The following is a 12174-nucleotide window of genomic DNA, read 5'->3' on the forward strand; positions in this document are numbered from 1 at the left end:
AATTGTCGACTAAATCGCTGTAACCGTACACAAATGTTCTCGAAACGCTAATATGATCTGTATGAGCATTTAAGCAACCTCGGTCATTCCACGATTGCGCAGCCTGGTTATACTGAGCCTTCGTCATAATTTCACAAATAAATTAGCCGCGAACGCAGTGATTAGAGCTTGCGCTGTCGTAGACCAGTATATAGTAAGCTATCTATAGCAGAATATTTCTGTTCTATATGGACTGTTCAGTGCCCATCTTAACAAACTGCTTGTATGATTAAATCGCACTGATATAGTTTAAATTTATTGTATGGTATGGTACGGTTATTTGTGCATTGCATCATATCAATTTGCTTCAACTTCCTGAGGTTTAACATTCCATAATATATTTGGCTGACAGTTACCGACGCAGTTTAACGGTTATAATTATGTGAGTCATACCATTGAAAGAATAATTATTAATTAACAATATTCCTTATTGGATTCAGAATTAATACCGACCCATTCTGTACTTCAATCATCTTACAAAATGCAATGACGTGAATCATGCCTCGTATTTCCAAAACTCGACCCGAACTTGACTTGACCTGACTTGACTTCACACGAGTCACCTTCAAAAATCGAGTGACTTGATTTAGAGTTACCATATTTTCGAATCGGGAAAGGAGGAAACTTGTTTTAGATCCTAAAAGTTAGTTTACCGAAATTGAAAACAGCTGATTTTGAAATATTCACTGAAAATCTCGATGTGTTAATTAAAAAAAAAGTCATTTTTCTGATTTGACTTCCGCGCAACCCGTCGTATATCTTTTAGCCCAAAATCATGGTCTGTTGGGGCATTTTAGTCTAGAAAGGAGGGCACGTTGTCAGAAATGAGGACATTTCGACGATGGCAGGACATTTCTTTAAAATGGAGGACAAATCCGCGGCTATGGTAACCCTACTTAACCGGACTCGAATCAAAATGTGCAATGACTTGATTTGACTTCTGACTCAAAGGTAGTGACGTGATCCCAACACTCGTCACTTGGGGTATCATGAACCAGAGAAGAGAACGGCGACGAGCTCTCGATGAGGGTCAGTTGAAGAGCTTTTAGTGAACGAATGTATCAATATGAATGTGTCGTTCCTTGCATTAAGGAAATTTGAAAAGTCATTATTGAATCAACAGACAAATCCTACTATATTGTATCCTCTCCGTGTATTTACTTACGACTTTCATTTTCCTTTACAGTATTCCATTGTCGGATGCATAAAACCAGCTCTTCGCGTTCCGTCCAGTCAAAAAGAAGCTTCTCCACTTCTCCAACCCAACACGCGGTTGCGTTTCTACAATGCATGGATAATCATGACCACATAAACTGATAAAATAAATTATAAACGAACCGACACTGGGGTATCTTGTAAATACTTATATACCAGTCCACTATATCTTCCAACATCCCTCCGATATTGCCAACTATGTCGTGCAAAGCGTCACATGACTTGACAAACAAATCCAGTTCACGCATTGCTAGCTCATCATCGTTAAATTTGGAGGAAATTGATCTCTGCACAGCACCGTGAGTAGTACATCCTGTAAAAAATGATAAGCCAATGACAACGGTATTTTCGATGTAGTGCTATTCGTGGATCATTGTTCCGCTTATCATTTCATTTAGTATACGGGTTCTTTGAACCCCTAATTGTTATGTTGGGTTCCCGTGGATCCCGAAGCAGCAACTATACCGGCACTAATATAAACCGTAATATATGTATTGAAACTATTATGCAGAGGTGGTCAAAGTAGCCATCTTCGCTACTCAAGTAGAAGTAGAAGTAACGCCGGAATTTCTACTCAAGTAAAAGTAGGAGTGGTGGTTCACAAGTAAGTAAGTAAGTAAGTAGGCATTCTACACTTATTTTTGCTTACAAAACTGAAAACTGTCAAGTAGAAGTAGAAGTAGTCTAAAATCATAACTACTTAAAAAGTAGTTTGAGTGGGCAAAATCTACTTCAAGTACTACAAAAAGTAGAAGTACTTCGTTACTGACCACCTCTGCTATTATGACCGTCGATAGGAAGATTAGGAAGTATGCCATTCTTCTGATCTCTGTACACCTGAAGCTTTACATGCTGTAAAAACATGACAGCTCACGATTGCGGTGATACGGAGTATTTTCATCGTGGTGGTGTTGGGGGATCAGTGTTAGGCTTCTTATTACATCTAGAGAGGTGGTTTTCAACATAGTTGTCTTCGCGGACCCACCTTTGGTCCCCTCCCCGTGGACTTCTTCAGTTTTAGATAAATTTCAACTTAATTAACCTGAGAAGTGGTCAGTAACGAAGTACTTCTACTTTTTCGATGTACTCACGTAGATTACCGCTACTTCCGGTACTCACTCAAGTAAATAGAATTCCCCGCTACATCTACTTCGTAATATTTGTAGTAGTATTAGTACTCACTTTTCGCCATTTTCACTTTGTCAAGTTGAAGTAGTTTAATCTTCCAATCAGAAAGATAGCCCGAGGAATTTCAGGGCTGTTTTCACGGATTACCAACTGTTAATTTCCATAAAAGTTGAGTAAAGCTCAGAAGTTTCGTCCTGCTTCGCGCACAGGTAATATGGAGCGACAAATACGATTTCACAAGAGTATCGATTCATATGTCTGGTCTTAATCGAAAGCCAGTGTCGCACTGATTACAAAAATGCAAATTGAAATCTCGTCATGACAATATAACCTCTCCAAATTGTTGTCAAAGGCCGTTTGTTCTGAACAATGAGAGCTCCGCAGCACAATGACCATAACAATGGTCAATTGCGTCGAGCGATTGTTCAGACGAATGTCAAATGTCTTACTTTGACGACTATTCTAGGGGTGGTTCCATTGCCCTGGAAATATTTTATTTATATTTTTGGAATCAGTGCGACACTAGCTTTCGATTAAAACCGGACATATTAAATTTGAACGCTCGGATCTCCAGCTGTAGGACTACCAATTATACTGCTTTTAGCCGGCTCAACAGTAGCCTACGTCTCTCTGCGAATTCAACCGTGAGTCACGGGTTGCGCACCTATCCGTTGGTCAGTAATCTATGTTTAAACCAGAGCTTTGGAGCTGGCACAGATTGTAAACTGCTCCAGCTCCGGAGTTCTCTTCAATGATGAATTAGCTCCGACTCCGAGTTCCGGAGCACATATATACCGCTGCTCCGGCTCCAGCTCCGGCTCCGGCTCTGTAAACTATCGAATGGAACTATCGTTATTTTGTGAGCGTATGCAAAGTTGCGTGACGTCATAATTAGTCTATATCGACTGTCCAAAACGTCATAGTCGCATGAGAACTCACTAAACGGCATTGCAGCGTACCGCATCAAATTACTGCGACGTTTTAACCAGGGCTTTGGAGCCGGAACAAGGAGCCGGAGCTCTACATAAAATTCAGCCGGAGCCGGAGCTGAAGCCTGTAATTTGAGGAGTAGCTCCGGCTCCGACGTATTTCATAACATGCTATTATATATCCAACGATCATATCTGCTGATTTCACATAATTTACCAACAGGCCTTCGCGAAATTAAGAATTTTTGCCTCTTTGGCGGTACCTTTTCCGAGTAACCATCTTCCTGGAGATTTAACAGCACAGCAGTCATATGCTCAATGTTCAATTTTCATACATGACCGCCTAACCTCGATATGCTAGATATGCCTGTGAATAGTGTGGGTATTCGGCATACACGAAATTTCATCTTCAGCACAACCTTGTTGGCCAATTGTACGGTTCGAAAATAATGATCACGATTTCGCGAAATGGGACCGAGGATAGAAACTTGATTTCGTTGCACATGTCGATATGACGAGCACTCGCCGAAAAATTCCATCTCATCCTTGCTATGAATCGGATGAGCAAATACTCGTTCTTTCGTGATAGTTTTTTTTTAATCGGGCGAGAAATTGGACAGTGCTACGTGCTAATGTGCATGGAACTATGCATGCGAATTGGAATTCATTACTGCGCATGATCGTCATTCACACCAGTAAAGATTTTCGAACGTTAATAGGGGTTGGCAGAAGAGTAGCCCAAGACGTCCTTACACTCAGCAAACAATTGTCGCGGTGCGAGCTACTCAATGCGATGTCAGAACCCAATAACAGTATTTTACGTTGAAGACAAATCGCTGATTTGATACGCGATTTCCAATTTGTAATCATCTGTTTCCTCTATTCATTCTTGATGTCTGCTCGATACTCCAGTATTCCGAATTATTGCGCACTGTGACTTTTAAATGTGCATAGATTAATTAGTTACGGGAACGGCGCAATGTGCATGCACAGTGTCTAATTAAGTTGCAATAATATTGAAACATCAGATTCTCCGTGGCACCAATTCATATTTTATTCGATTCGTTTCAACGGGAAAATATTGCATTCCGATAAACTTGAACGACACGGGATGGACTGGTAACGGGTGCACCAATATCGAACCCCAAACCATCGGCTATTTGGTACAAATCGGATTTCTATTGATCAGGTCGTGATATGTGCCCATATTGCTCTTTCTGCAGTTACAGTTGCATAATAATCGCCCATTTAAAGATTGAATTCAGGTGCATGGCTTAATGTTAACAAGTACAGCGCCAGTAGTAAAACGCCACATCGGAATTTTGATTCTTTACACAGCAATGGCATGGAGTAAAGTGCGTTCTAGTGCAAGATTGAACTAATTCTATCGTATTCTTGTTTACAGTCAAAATTAGATAATTAATAACTAATTATTAATTTTGATTTTAGATGTAGGCTGTATATATCGTATAATTTCAATTTGTCTGACACAAATAGAACTGCGTGTTCGAAAAGGCGAAAGTAGAACAACTCAAGATATTTTCAGTGGTCTAGAAAACCGATTAGAGGAATATGATGCATAGGAAAATTTGAAAATGTCATATCATATGTGACTCAACATCTGCTGATACTGGGCGGCGAAATGGCGTTGTGGTGAAACTGCAAAATGCAATGATGAGCAAGGGTTTTCATAAACCACAATATATTGGTTGCCAACATATTATTATCGATTCCTAAAGCATATATTATAGTTCTTCAATCCAACGTCTTCAACAAATCCAACTCTCAGCTAAAAATTTGGAGATGATATGGTAAAACACTACCAAAACTTGGTACAATCCACCAAGCCAGAATTTCAGATGAAAATATTAAAAAACCGAAAATGGAGAGAGGATTTTAAGTTTATCTATGAGCTCTATCAAAGAAAATAGTAGATTACTTCTAATCAAATGGCATAAACTTCCATCTCTACGCAATGCCTGATGGAGATCAAGGGCCATGATTCCGTACTTCCAAGTACCCAGACGGAGAGTAAATCTGTATAGAGATAGCATGCTTATTCATCGCAAATGCGGTTCAGGAAGCCTGGTATTCTAATCAGATGTGTGAAGATGGAAGATACTAGAGCCCGACCAATTATCGGTTCGCCGATAATATCGATACGATATCATACTTTGAAAGAATTATCGGTATCGGCCATTGGCTCTGAAAAATTATCAGATCAGAAGTCAGAAAACTATAATCTTTGACCGCTAGACTGAGAATATTGATATATTTCATATACCTTACACTTTACAGGTGTCCATATGTAGCCTTTCTAGTTTATTTCGGGTTCAAGTATAATAGGGTTGCCATAACTTTGTGGCACAAATCCTGGACGCTCTTTAGCGCCCACTAGCGGCTTTCAAAATGAGATATGAGCACATAGTCGATTAAAATGATCTCACACGTCGCACCAGCAAAGCTTCGTCTATCAACTAGAGGTGGTCACGATCCGGTTCAGGAGTATGTGATTGTGTGTTTATAAGTTATAACCAGGGCCCAAGTCACATTTTTTCAGCTCCTCCCGCCCAAATGAACACTGATCTTGGGCTCGCCGTAGGGTGATTTGAATTAATTGTGTGAATAATATTGGTTCTTCGATATATTATTATATAATTTTGATCCTCTCTCCGCCGACGAGATCAGAGTTGGCGGTAGAGCTTGTGGAGGATGATGACTTCGAAAATGCAAGGAGCGTAATTGTACATCGGTAAGTCATGTTCATTGTTCATGTCACACCGATAAGATTATTTATCAGCCTAATGCCGGTGTACACCGCACCACTGAGATATATAACCACCACATATCCGGTGGTGTCCAACCTTTTATGATCGTGACTCCATTTCCAATTTGAAACTGTTCCGTATGGTCCAGCTCAAAATTTTGTGAGCTGATTACTAAAGGTCGGCATATTTGCGCAGACTTACGGCCTATTTTGGAAGCTGATAACGTTCATCATCTTCGCAAACCGCAGAATAAAGGCAAACTACCCCCAGGTTTAGTACCGCTATATTTGAATAAAGCATCCTAACGGCCGAAAACGACTCAATGAATATACCGTTATCTTATAATTGCGATTACAATTATACTTATTGTTGTAATGAATGTTATTTTTATTTATTTTCGATCGTAGTTTTTGCGAGGGTTGTAGTCCCCATATTAGAACCAATACACGTGCTACTAAATCGCGCGCAGCGCGAAGAAAAATTTCATGTAACATCAATGTGCACAATAATAATATTGTTTATGTTGATGCACGAAAAAATTATGAGCTTACTGAAAGCCTTAAAAATTCCGGACATATAGGCATATTTTAGAAATTCCTCCCGGATGCAGTTTTAACAGTGAAATTCCGGACATGTCCGGGAAATTCCGGACGTATGGCAACCCTGAAGTATAACAATGATTGTAAAGATGTTCAAGTAAATGCTCTGAAGCCTTGAAAATGTACTTATGTACATCCAACTTCTTTTGAACATCGGCTGAATGTATTGGGGTTCTCAGTCGAGGTGTGAGATATCGGTTATATCGGTATCGATCCAAAATTGGATATCGGTCAGGCTCTAGAATATACTAAAGATTATTTGCTGCTATCTTTGCGCTCGAATGTTCTGCAGCGATAAAGTGTCTTAAATTTCCATTGGAAATCGGATATGTACGTTGCAGATGTCCCTGGCATTAACATAAGAACAGAAAGAGAAGTCAAATTGATGGATGAACTTTACCAGAAGTGCAAAAGGACATATATAGGAGGTTTAAATTTGTAGCAAAGAATACCTTTGAATTGTAATTTTTTCTTATATTCGGACCAGTGTCGAAAATTGAGCTTAGTTTGCGCGGGACATTTTTTTCGATTTGAACAAAATAACTATAATTTTATTAATTGATACCAAAATGTTCATTAATTCCTGGTACAGGCAATTTTTTTTTTCAAGTCGTAACCCTAATGTACATGTATATGCATATTTTGGATTAACATGTTGTTCTCGATTTATACAGCGGTATAAGTCGAAGGTAAGTACTGGTTTTGTGTGCAATGTATATATTCACACCCGTGTAGCAGGGGTGGTACACGAATGGAAATGCACATTCTTTTCCCGACGAGTGTAGAACGGGGGTCGTCAACTCAAAACGGTTCGCGGGCCCCAAGAATGCAATATTGAGACAAAAATGCCACACAGTTTAGCAACCACGTTTTGAAAACTTTACGCCAGTTCAACGCTGCGATCCATAACGTTGGCGATCGTCATAATAGGGGCTGGCAAGTGGCAATACACGTTACCAATGTTCCCTCTAAGCTGCGCACGTGCGCAATTGCGCAGTGCTGGCATGGTCTCTGTGCACAGAAAAGCTAAGCTGCTCACAAACAAATCCGAAATGATGACTTTTTTTAGTTATTACGCACTGTTGTCCAAGGGACCGTGCAGTAAGTTGGTGAGTGCGCGCAGACTCCTGAAAAATTAGAGGGAACATTGCACGTTACTATAGTTGAAAGACTGTCTCCTAAAGCTTGATCTTGCGGGGAAAGCCCGAATCCGTTTTCTAAGCGGCTTGGTCTTGCCAGTGTCTGGGCCATTGAACTTCAAGGCCTATTCATATCGGCTGATTCTCCCTCGGTGTCATGCTGTTGCAAGCGTCGAAGCCGTTTAAGTTAGTGGCGAATATTGATGTTGGGTAGGTGTGAATAGCTTATTTTGATACAACAACAACAACTACAACATTTCGAAACTGAAATAGATTTTAGGATTTCCAACTGCTTTACTTATCGTTCTTCCGAAATCTCAAATCAGAGCGAGGGATGCAAAATATGACCTCGCAGGTCGCACGCGGCCCGCGGCCTGCGTGTTGGTGACCCCTGGTGTAAAACTAGGCCTATTCACTTGTCCAAACTTGCAGCTATATTTATAACTAACGATCTTGCAAAATACGCAACTGACTAACTAAACACAACTAACTAGATTCAATTCCGTAGCATCTTATTAAATTTTATTTTATCGGAATTGGATCGGCTTTCCACATGAACGTCAGGGCAAGTATGAAATGGAAGGGGTTTCGACCCCCACCACCCACCCCTGCCAGGCTACACCACTGTTAGTAGTGATGATTCTGAGCTACGAATGTCTGTAAGAACATCACATAACAAAACACCGGTATCACGATTTGGTTAAACGCATTAAATGCAACCAGAAGCATTATTCATTATGGCAAAATTTTAAGATCGCTTTATATTAAAATGACTTAGTTAGACCCACTTGAGACGGCCAGCAATCGCTTTTCCGCAATTTTTCACTCGATATTTGTTTCTGCCTCCATGGCCATTCCCTTATATGCCATGTTAGCTTGGGATGTAGCTACCGAATGAGAAAATCGTCAGATAAAAAGTTGGTCAATGTATATATTGTGACATAAGAAGAAAATGACGTTTTGTCATGAGACCTTCTTTCTCATCGCAGTCGTTGTTTTGTCTTCCAATATGTGTTCAAGGCTCCAAAACAACAGGCAAAACAAATGTAATCGTGAGTAAACGTGATTACTTTTCCACGTAATCGGTAATCGTAGTCGCAATCGACTATTTCGTGATTTTGCTGGACTCCTGATCGTAAACAAAATGGATTGATGAGGTAACCATTGGTGAGGTAATCATTGGAGAAAAAATGATCCCATGCCCGATGTTCAGTCGATTCAGGTTCGGGCTAGTTTAGACGTTTGGTCGTTAATGTGTATGTGTATATGTATAACTGTCAGGAGATGCCAGATACTATCCCTCCATGAATTATTGAATCGAGAGGTTTAACATTACAGGCTCGATTGATGTAGGCCACAGCAGACTTCCGATTTGCCCGAGGTCCGATTTCAGTTACAGTCACAATCGGTTCATAATATACACAGTATATGCAATGATGACGTTTAGAATCAGTAAAATACGGGTTATTGCCGTTGTTGAACACTTCTGAGTTTCAGGACAAGCCGAAATTATTTCGACTTAAAAATGAATTATTTCTCTCCGGTTGCTTCGAGCCCATTGTTGAAACTACATAATCATCGCTGCCGTCAAATCTATGAGTAGACTACAACAGCGATAGTTGGGAAGCTGATAACAACAGAGTCATCGCTCTCGCCCAATGAAGGCACCATTGCCGATCATTACTTTCGCCAAGCCCTATTTTTCGTGGATTTCAATTTCCATTGGAACTTTTGAAGAATATGAGTCAGCACCGAACCTCGAATTGAACTTGTAATGGGATTTCGATACTGATATGAATCTCAGAGTAGGAGCTACGAGCCTCAATCGTTGCCCTATTACATGCGTGAGCAAACTTTTCAGTTCATTGGGCCGCATTCAACATCCAAATCCGTTCGCGAGTCACGCCACAGTAAAATCGGGATACGCGGACACAAATCATTTATTTGATTATATAGAGACCAATGACATGAACAATAAGCTTATTACATATATGCTCACAACAAACCAATTACTGATTTAATGATAAAGCACACGAGTCAGCATCAGCAACATTAACGAGAATAAATTAGACGGCCAACCTGAAGAACATACTTGTCAAAGGCATGGGAGTCAAGTATGCCGATTTTTAGAACCGGACGGAGATTTGAGTTAGTGAACAGCAGCGTTATTTACACGGGACACACAATGCCGTCAGAATCACAATCAAATCGCGTTACTTTTAATACGCTTCACCATATGACTTACTGTGTTACTGTGTAAAACATGTCTTCAACGGCATAATTTATTGTTGTCACAAACATTTTATAATTAGGTTGCTTCATTCAGCGGCTCATAATTTGATAAATTGAGCTTATGGTTAGGATGTTTGGTTTAAAGTGATGCTTCAAATTGCAGTGACAGATTCATTATCAATCAGTCATACTTATTGCATCAACTCCGACATCGAAACAGAAATAACTTTTAGTCGATTCTTTAATCTAATCGAAGCATTCATATGCAACTTTCCGTTTTTTTTATATAAATGAGTTATGAGTGAAGTTTATGAATGAGTGCACATCTACAGAACGCATCTACCTAAAGCACGAACGGGTCGGTGTCTCCCAGTACAGCGCGGTTAGTAATAAATTTGTTGTGGTTGCCAATCTAAAATCCCACGCACATGATCCGAATTAAATCATTTTTGTTTTGACTTTCTGGAATGTTTAGCAAAAATCTTTAAAAACTCATTGGACCCGATGTCGGGTATTGCGCTAGCAAGAATAAAAAGAATTACCATAGTGAGATTATTGCCATAACTCAAGATCATGCTGAAATATATCAAAAGAAAGCTTGATCAAGTCGCTACACCAATTTAATTTTTATCATTCATTTTATTAATATCTTTAAAAGCTTTATTCGGGCTTTATGCGGCTTGCGAGCAGTAGTTTTCCCCGCCCCTGTCCTATTACTAAATGATAACGGCAATATTTGACGAGTAAACTCTCATTTAACTGACTTCACTCAACACAACCTCTTTGGATTCATACAATTAGAGCCGCACGAGCTACCCTCCGTGTTAGCATCGGCAATCACTGTTTTTTTACAGTATAAATATGCCTTATTCTTACCTTCGACGTAACTAGAAAATCCGGCGATGAGACCGATTGCCAATACCCATACCATGCTTGCTTAATTCTTGGTTGTACCGCAATACCGTATAGCTCCTTAATATTTGTTGTTTTCGTCCGTCGACAGTAGTAGAGTATAATGCGATACTATCACGCCTCCAGGCCTTTATACTCTGTTAGCCTCTTGCAGTTACTTATGCGATTGCATATCTACGGCCAAATAAGATGTTACGAGACGGAAATTGTGATATCGAACTATCTGCGACTTTCGCGTTAACCGCGTCTTTTGCGTCAGCTTCGCATGTAGGAGGCACTATAGTCTTTGGTGGCTGACTTCGTGTGTTCGGTTGAGACCGATGGATCCGATGAAATAAAGAAATTTCTGTCCTCGGTCTTCTTTTGTTCTAAAAGTGCCAACCTTAGATTCCCTTGTCGATTATTTGTTCACTTTGTACTTCATTTCACCAACATCGAGTCTTTTCAAGTTCATATATGAGTCCAACCCGTATTTCGAGTGGAATAGAAATGGCAAAATTGTCGTTTGCGGGAATTATTTGCGACGGATTCCGATAAACAGTTTTCTTAATATTTACATCACTAGAATATAAGAAAGATGTCAGACACATCAATTAGAATGAATACACATAAATGCACTGGTGTTTGTATGTTTTGTGGTATTCATGGTGTTTGCCGACTATACTATGGTTATTTACACCAGGCCGATATTCTTCATTTTTATTCCATAATTGCCGACATCTTGAAATTGACGCTCACGAACTTTATCACGCGAAGCATAAACTAATTTAGCTTTCAATACAATATCCATTGTAAAATAATATTTATTGAACTCGAAGACTTTTCGGGTGCCTCTTTTCAAGAGTTAGCGGCACACTAAAGGGATTTAAACAGATTTAAAAGCAAAACCAAAAAGGCAAAGTATGACGTAACAATCAAAATCACAGACCATGAAATTCGCATCGTAACAATGGCAACAATAACAAACTATGAAGTATTCGGACATACGGTACTATAGTAGCAACGCAATTCATAATTAAACAGTTATACACGCACGAGACAACACGCACTAATGGGAAATTTGTAGGTTATAGAGGAAATCTTTTTGTCTACGTAAAATAGGTTTGTTCAACTGAATAAAAGTAGACTCAAGCACTTTTAGATGAAACAAAGACCTACCACGCGCAATAACAGTGAACATATTGTCATCATAGTGCTGTTCACAGGCAAGATT

The 12174-nt window shown here is 39.6% G+C and overlaps 1 protein-coding gene across 2 annotated transcripts in view; it reads right to left on the reverse strand.

Annotated features, from left to right (window-relative positions):
- LOC145435879 (adhesion G protein-coupled receptor B2-like) overlaps positions 1 to 12174 on the reverse strand; it is a 29848-nt gene that overhangs the window by 16877 nt on the left and 797 nt on the right. The window contains exons 2-4 of one of the 2 annotated variants that reach the window (XM_080313141.1): positions 10926 to 11732; positions 1378 to 1567; positions 1205 to 1320 (exon numbers count right to left, since the gene is read on the reverse strand). In XM_080313141.1, the coding sequence (XP_080169267.1) occupies positions 1205 to 1320; positions 1378 to 1567; positions 10926 to 10980 (361 nt within the window). In that variant the 5' untranslated portion in view covers positions 10981 to 11732. Of the gene's footprint in view, positions 1 to 1204; positions 1321 to 1377; positions 1568 to 2436; positions 3401 to 10925; positions 11733 to 12174 lie in introns of those variants that run through there. The other variant, XM_080313142.1, reaches the window with a different exon arrangement.

The sequence above is a fragment of the Botryllus schlosseri genome, chromosome 3 (assembly GCF_051294905.1).
Source record: "Botryllus schlosseri isolate E-star chromosome 3, Bs_hap1, whole genome shotgun sequence".
NCBI lineage: Eukaryota > Metazoa > Chordata > Ascidiacea > Stolidobranchia > Styelidae > Botryllus > Botryllus schlosseri.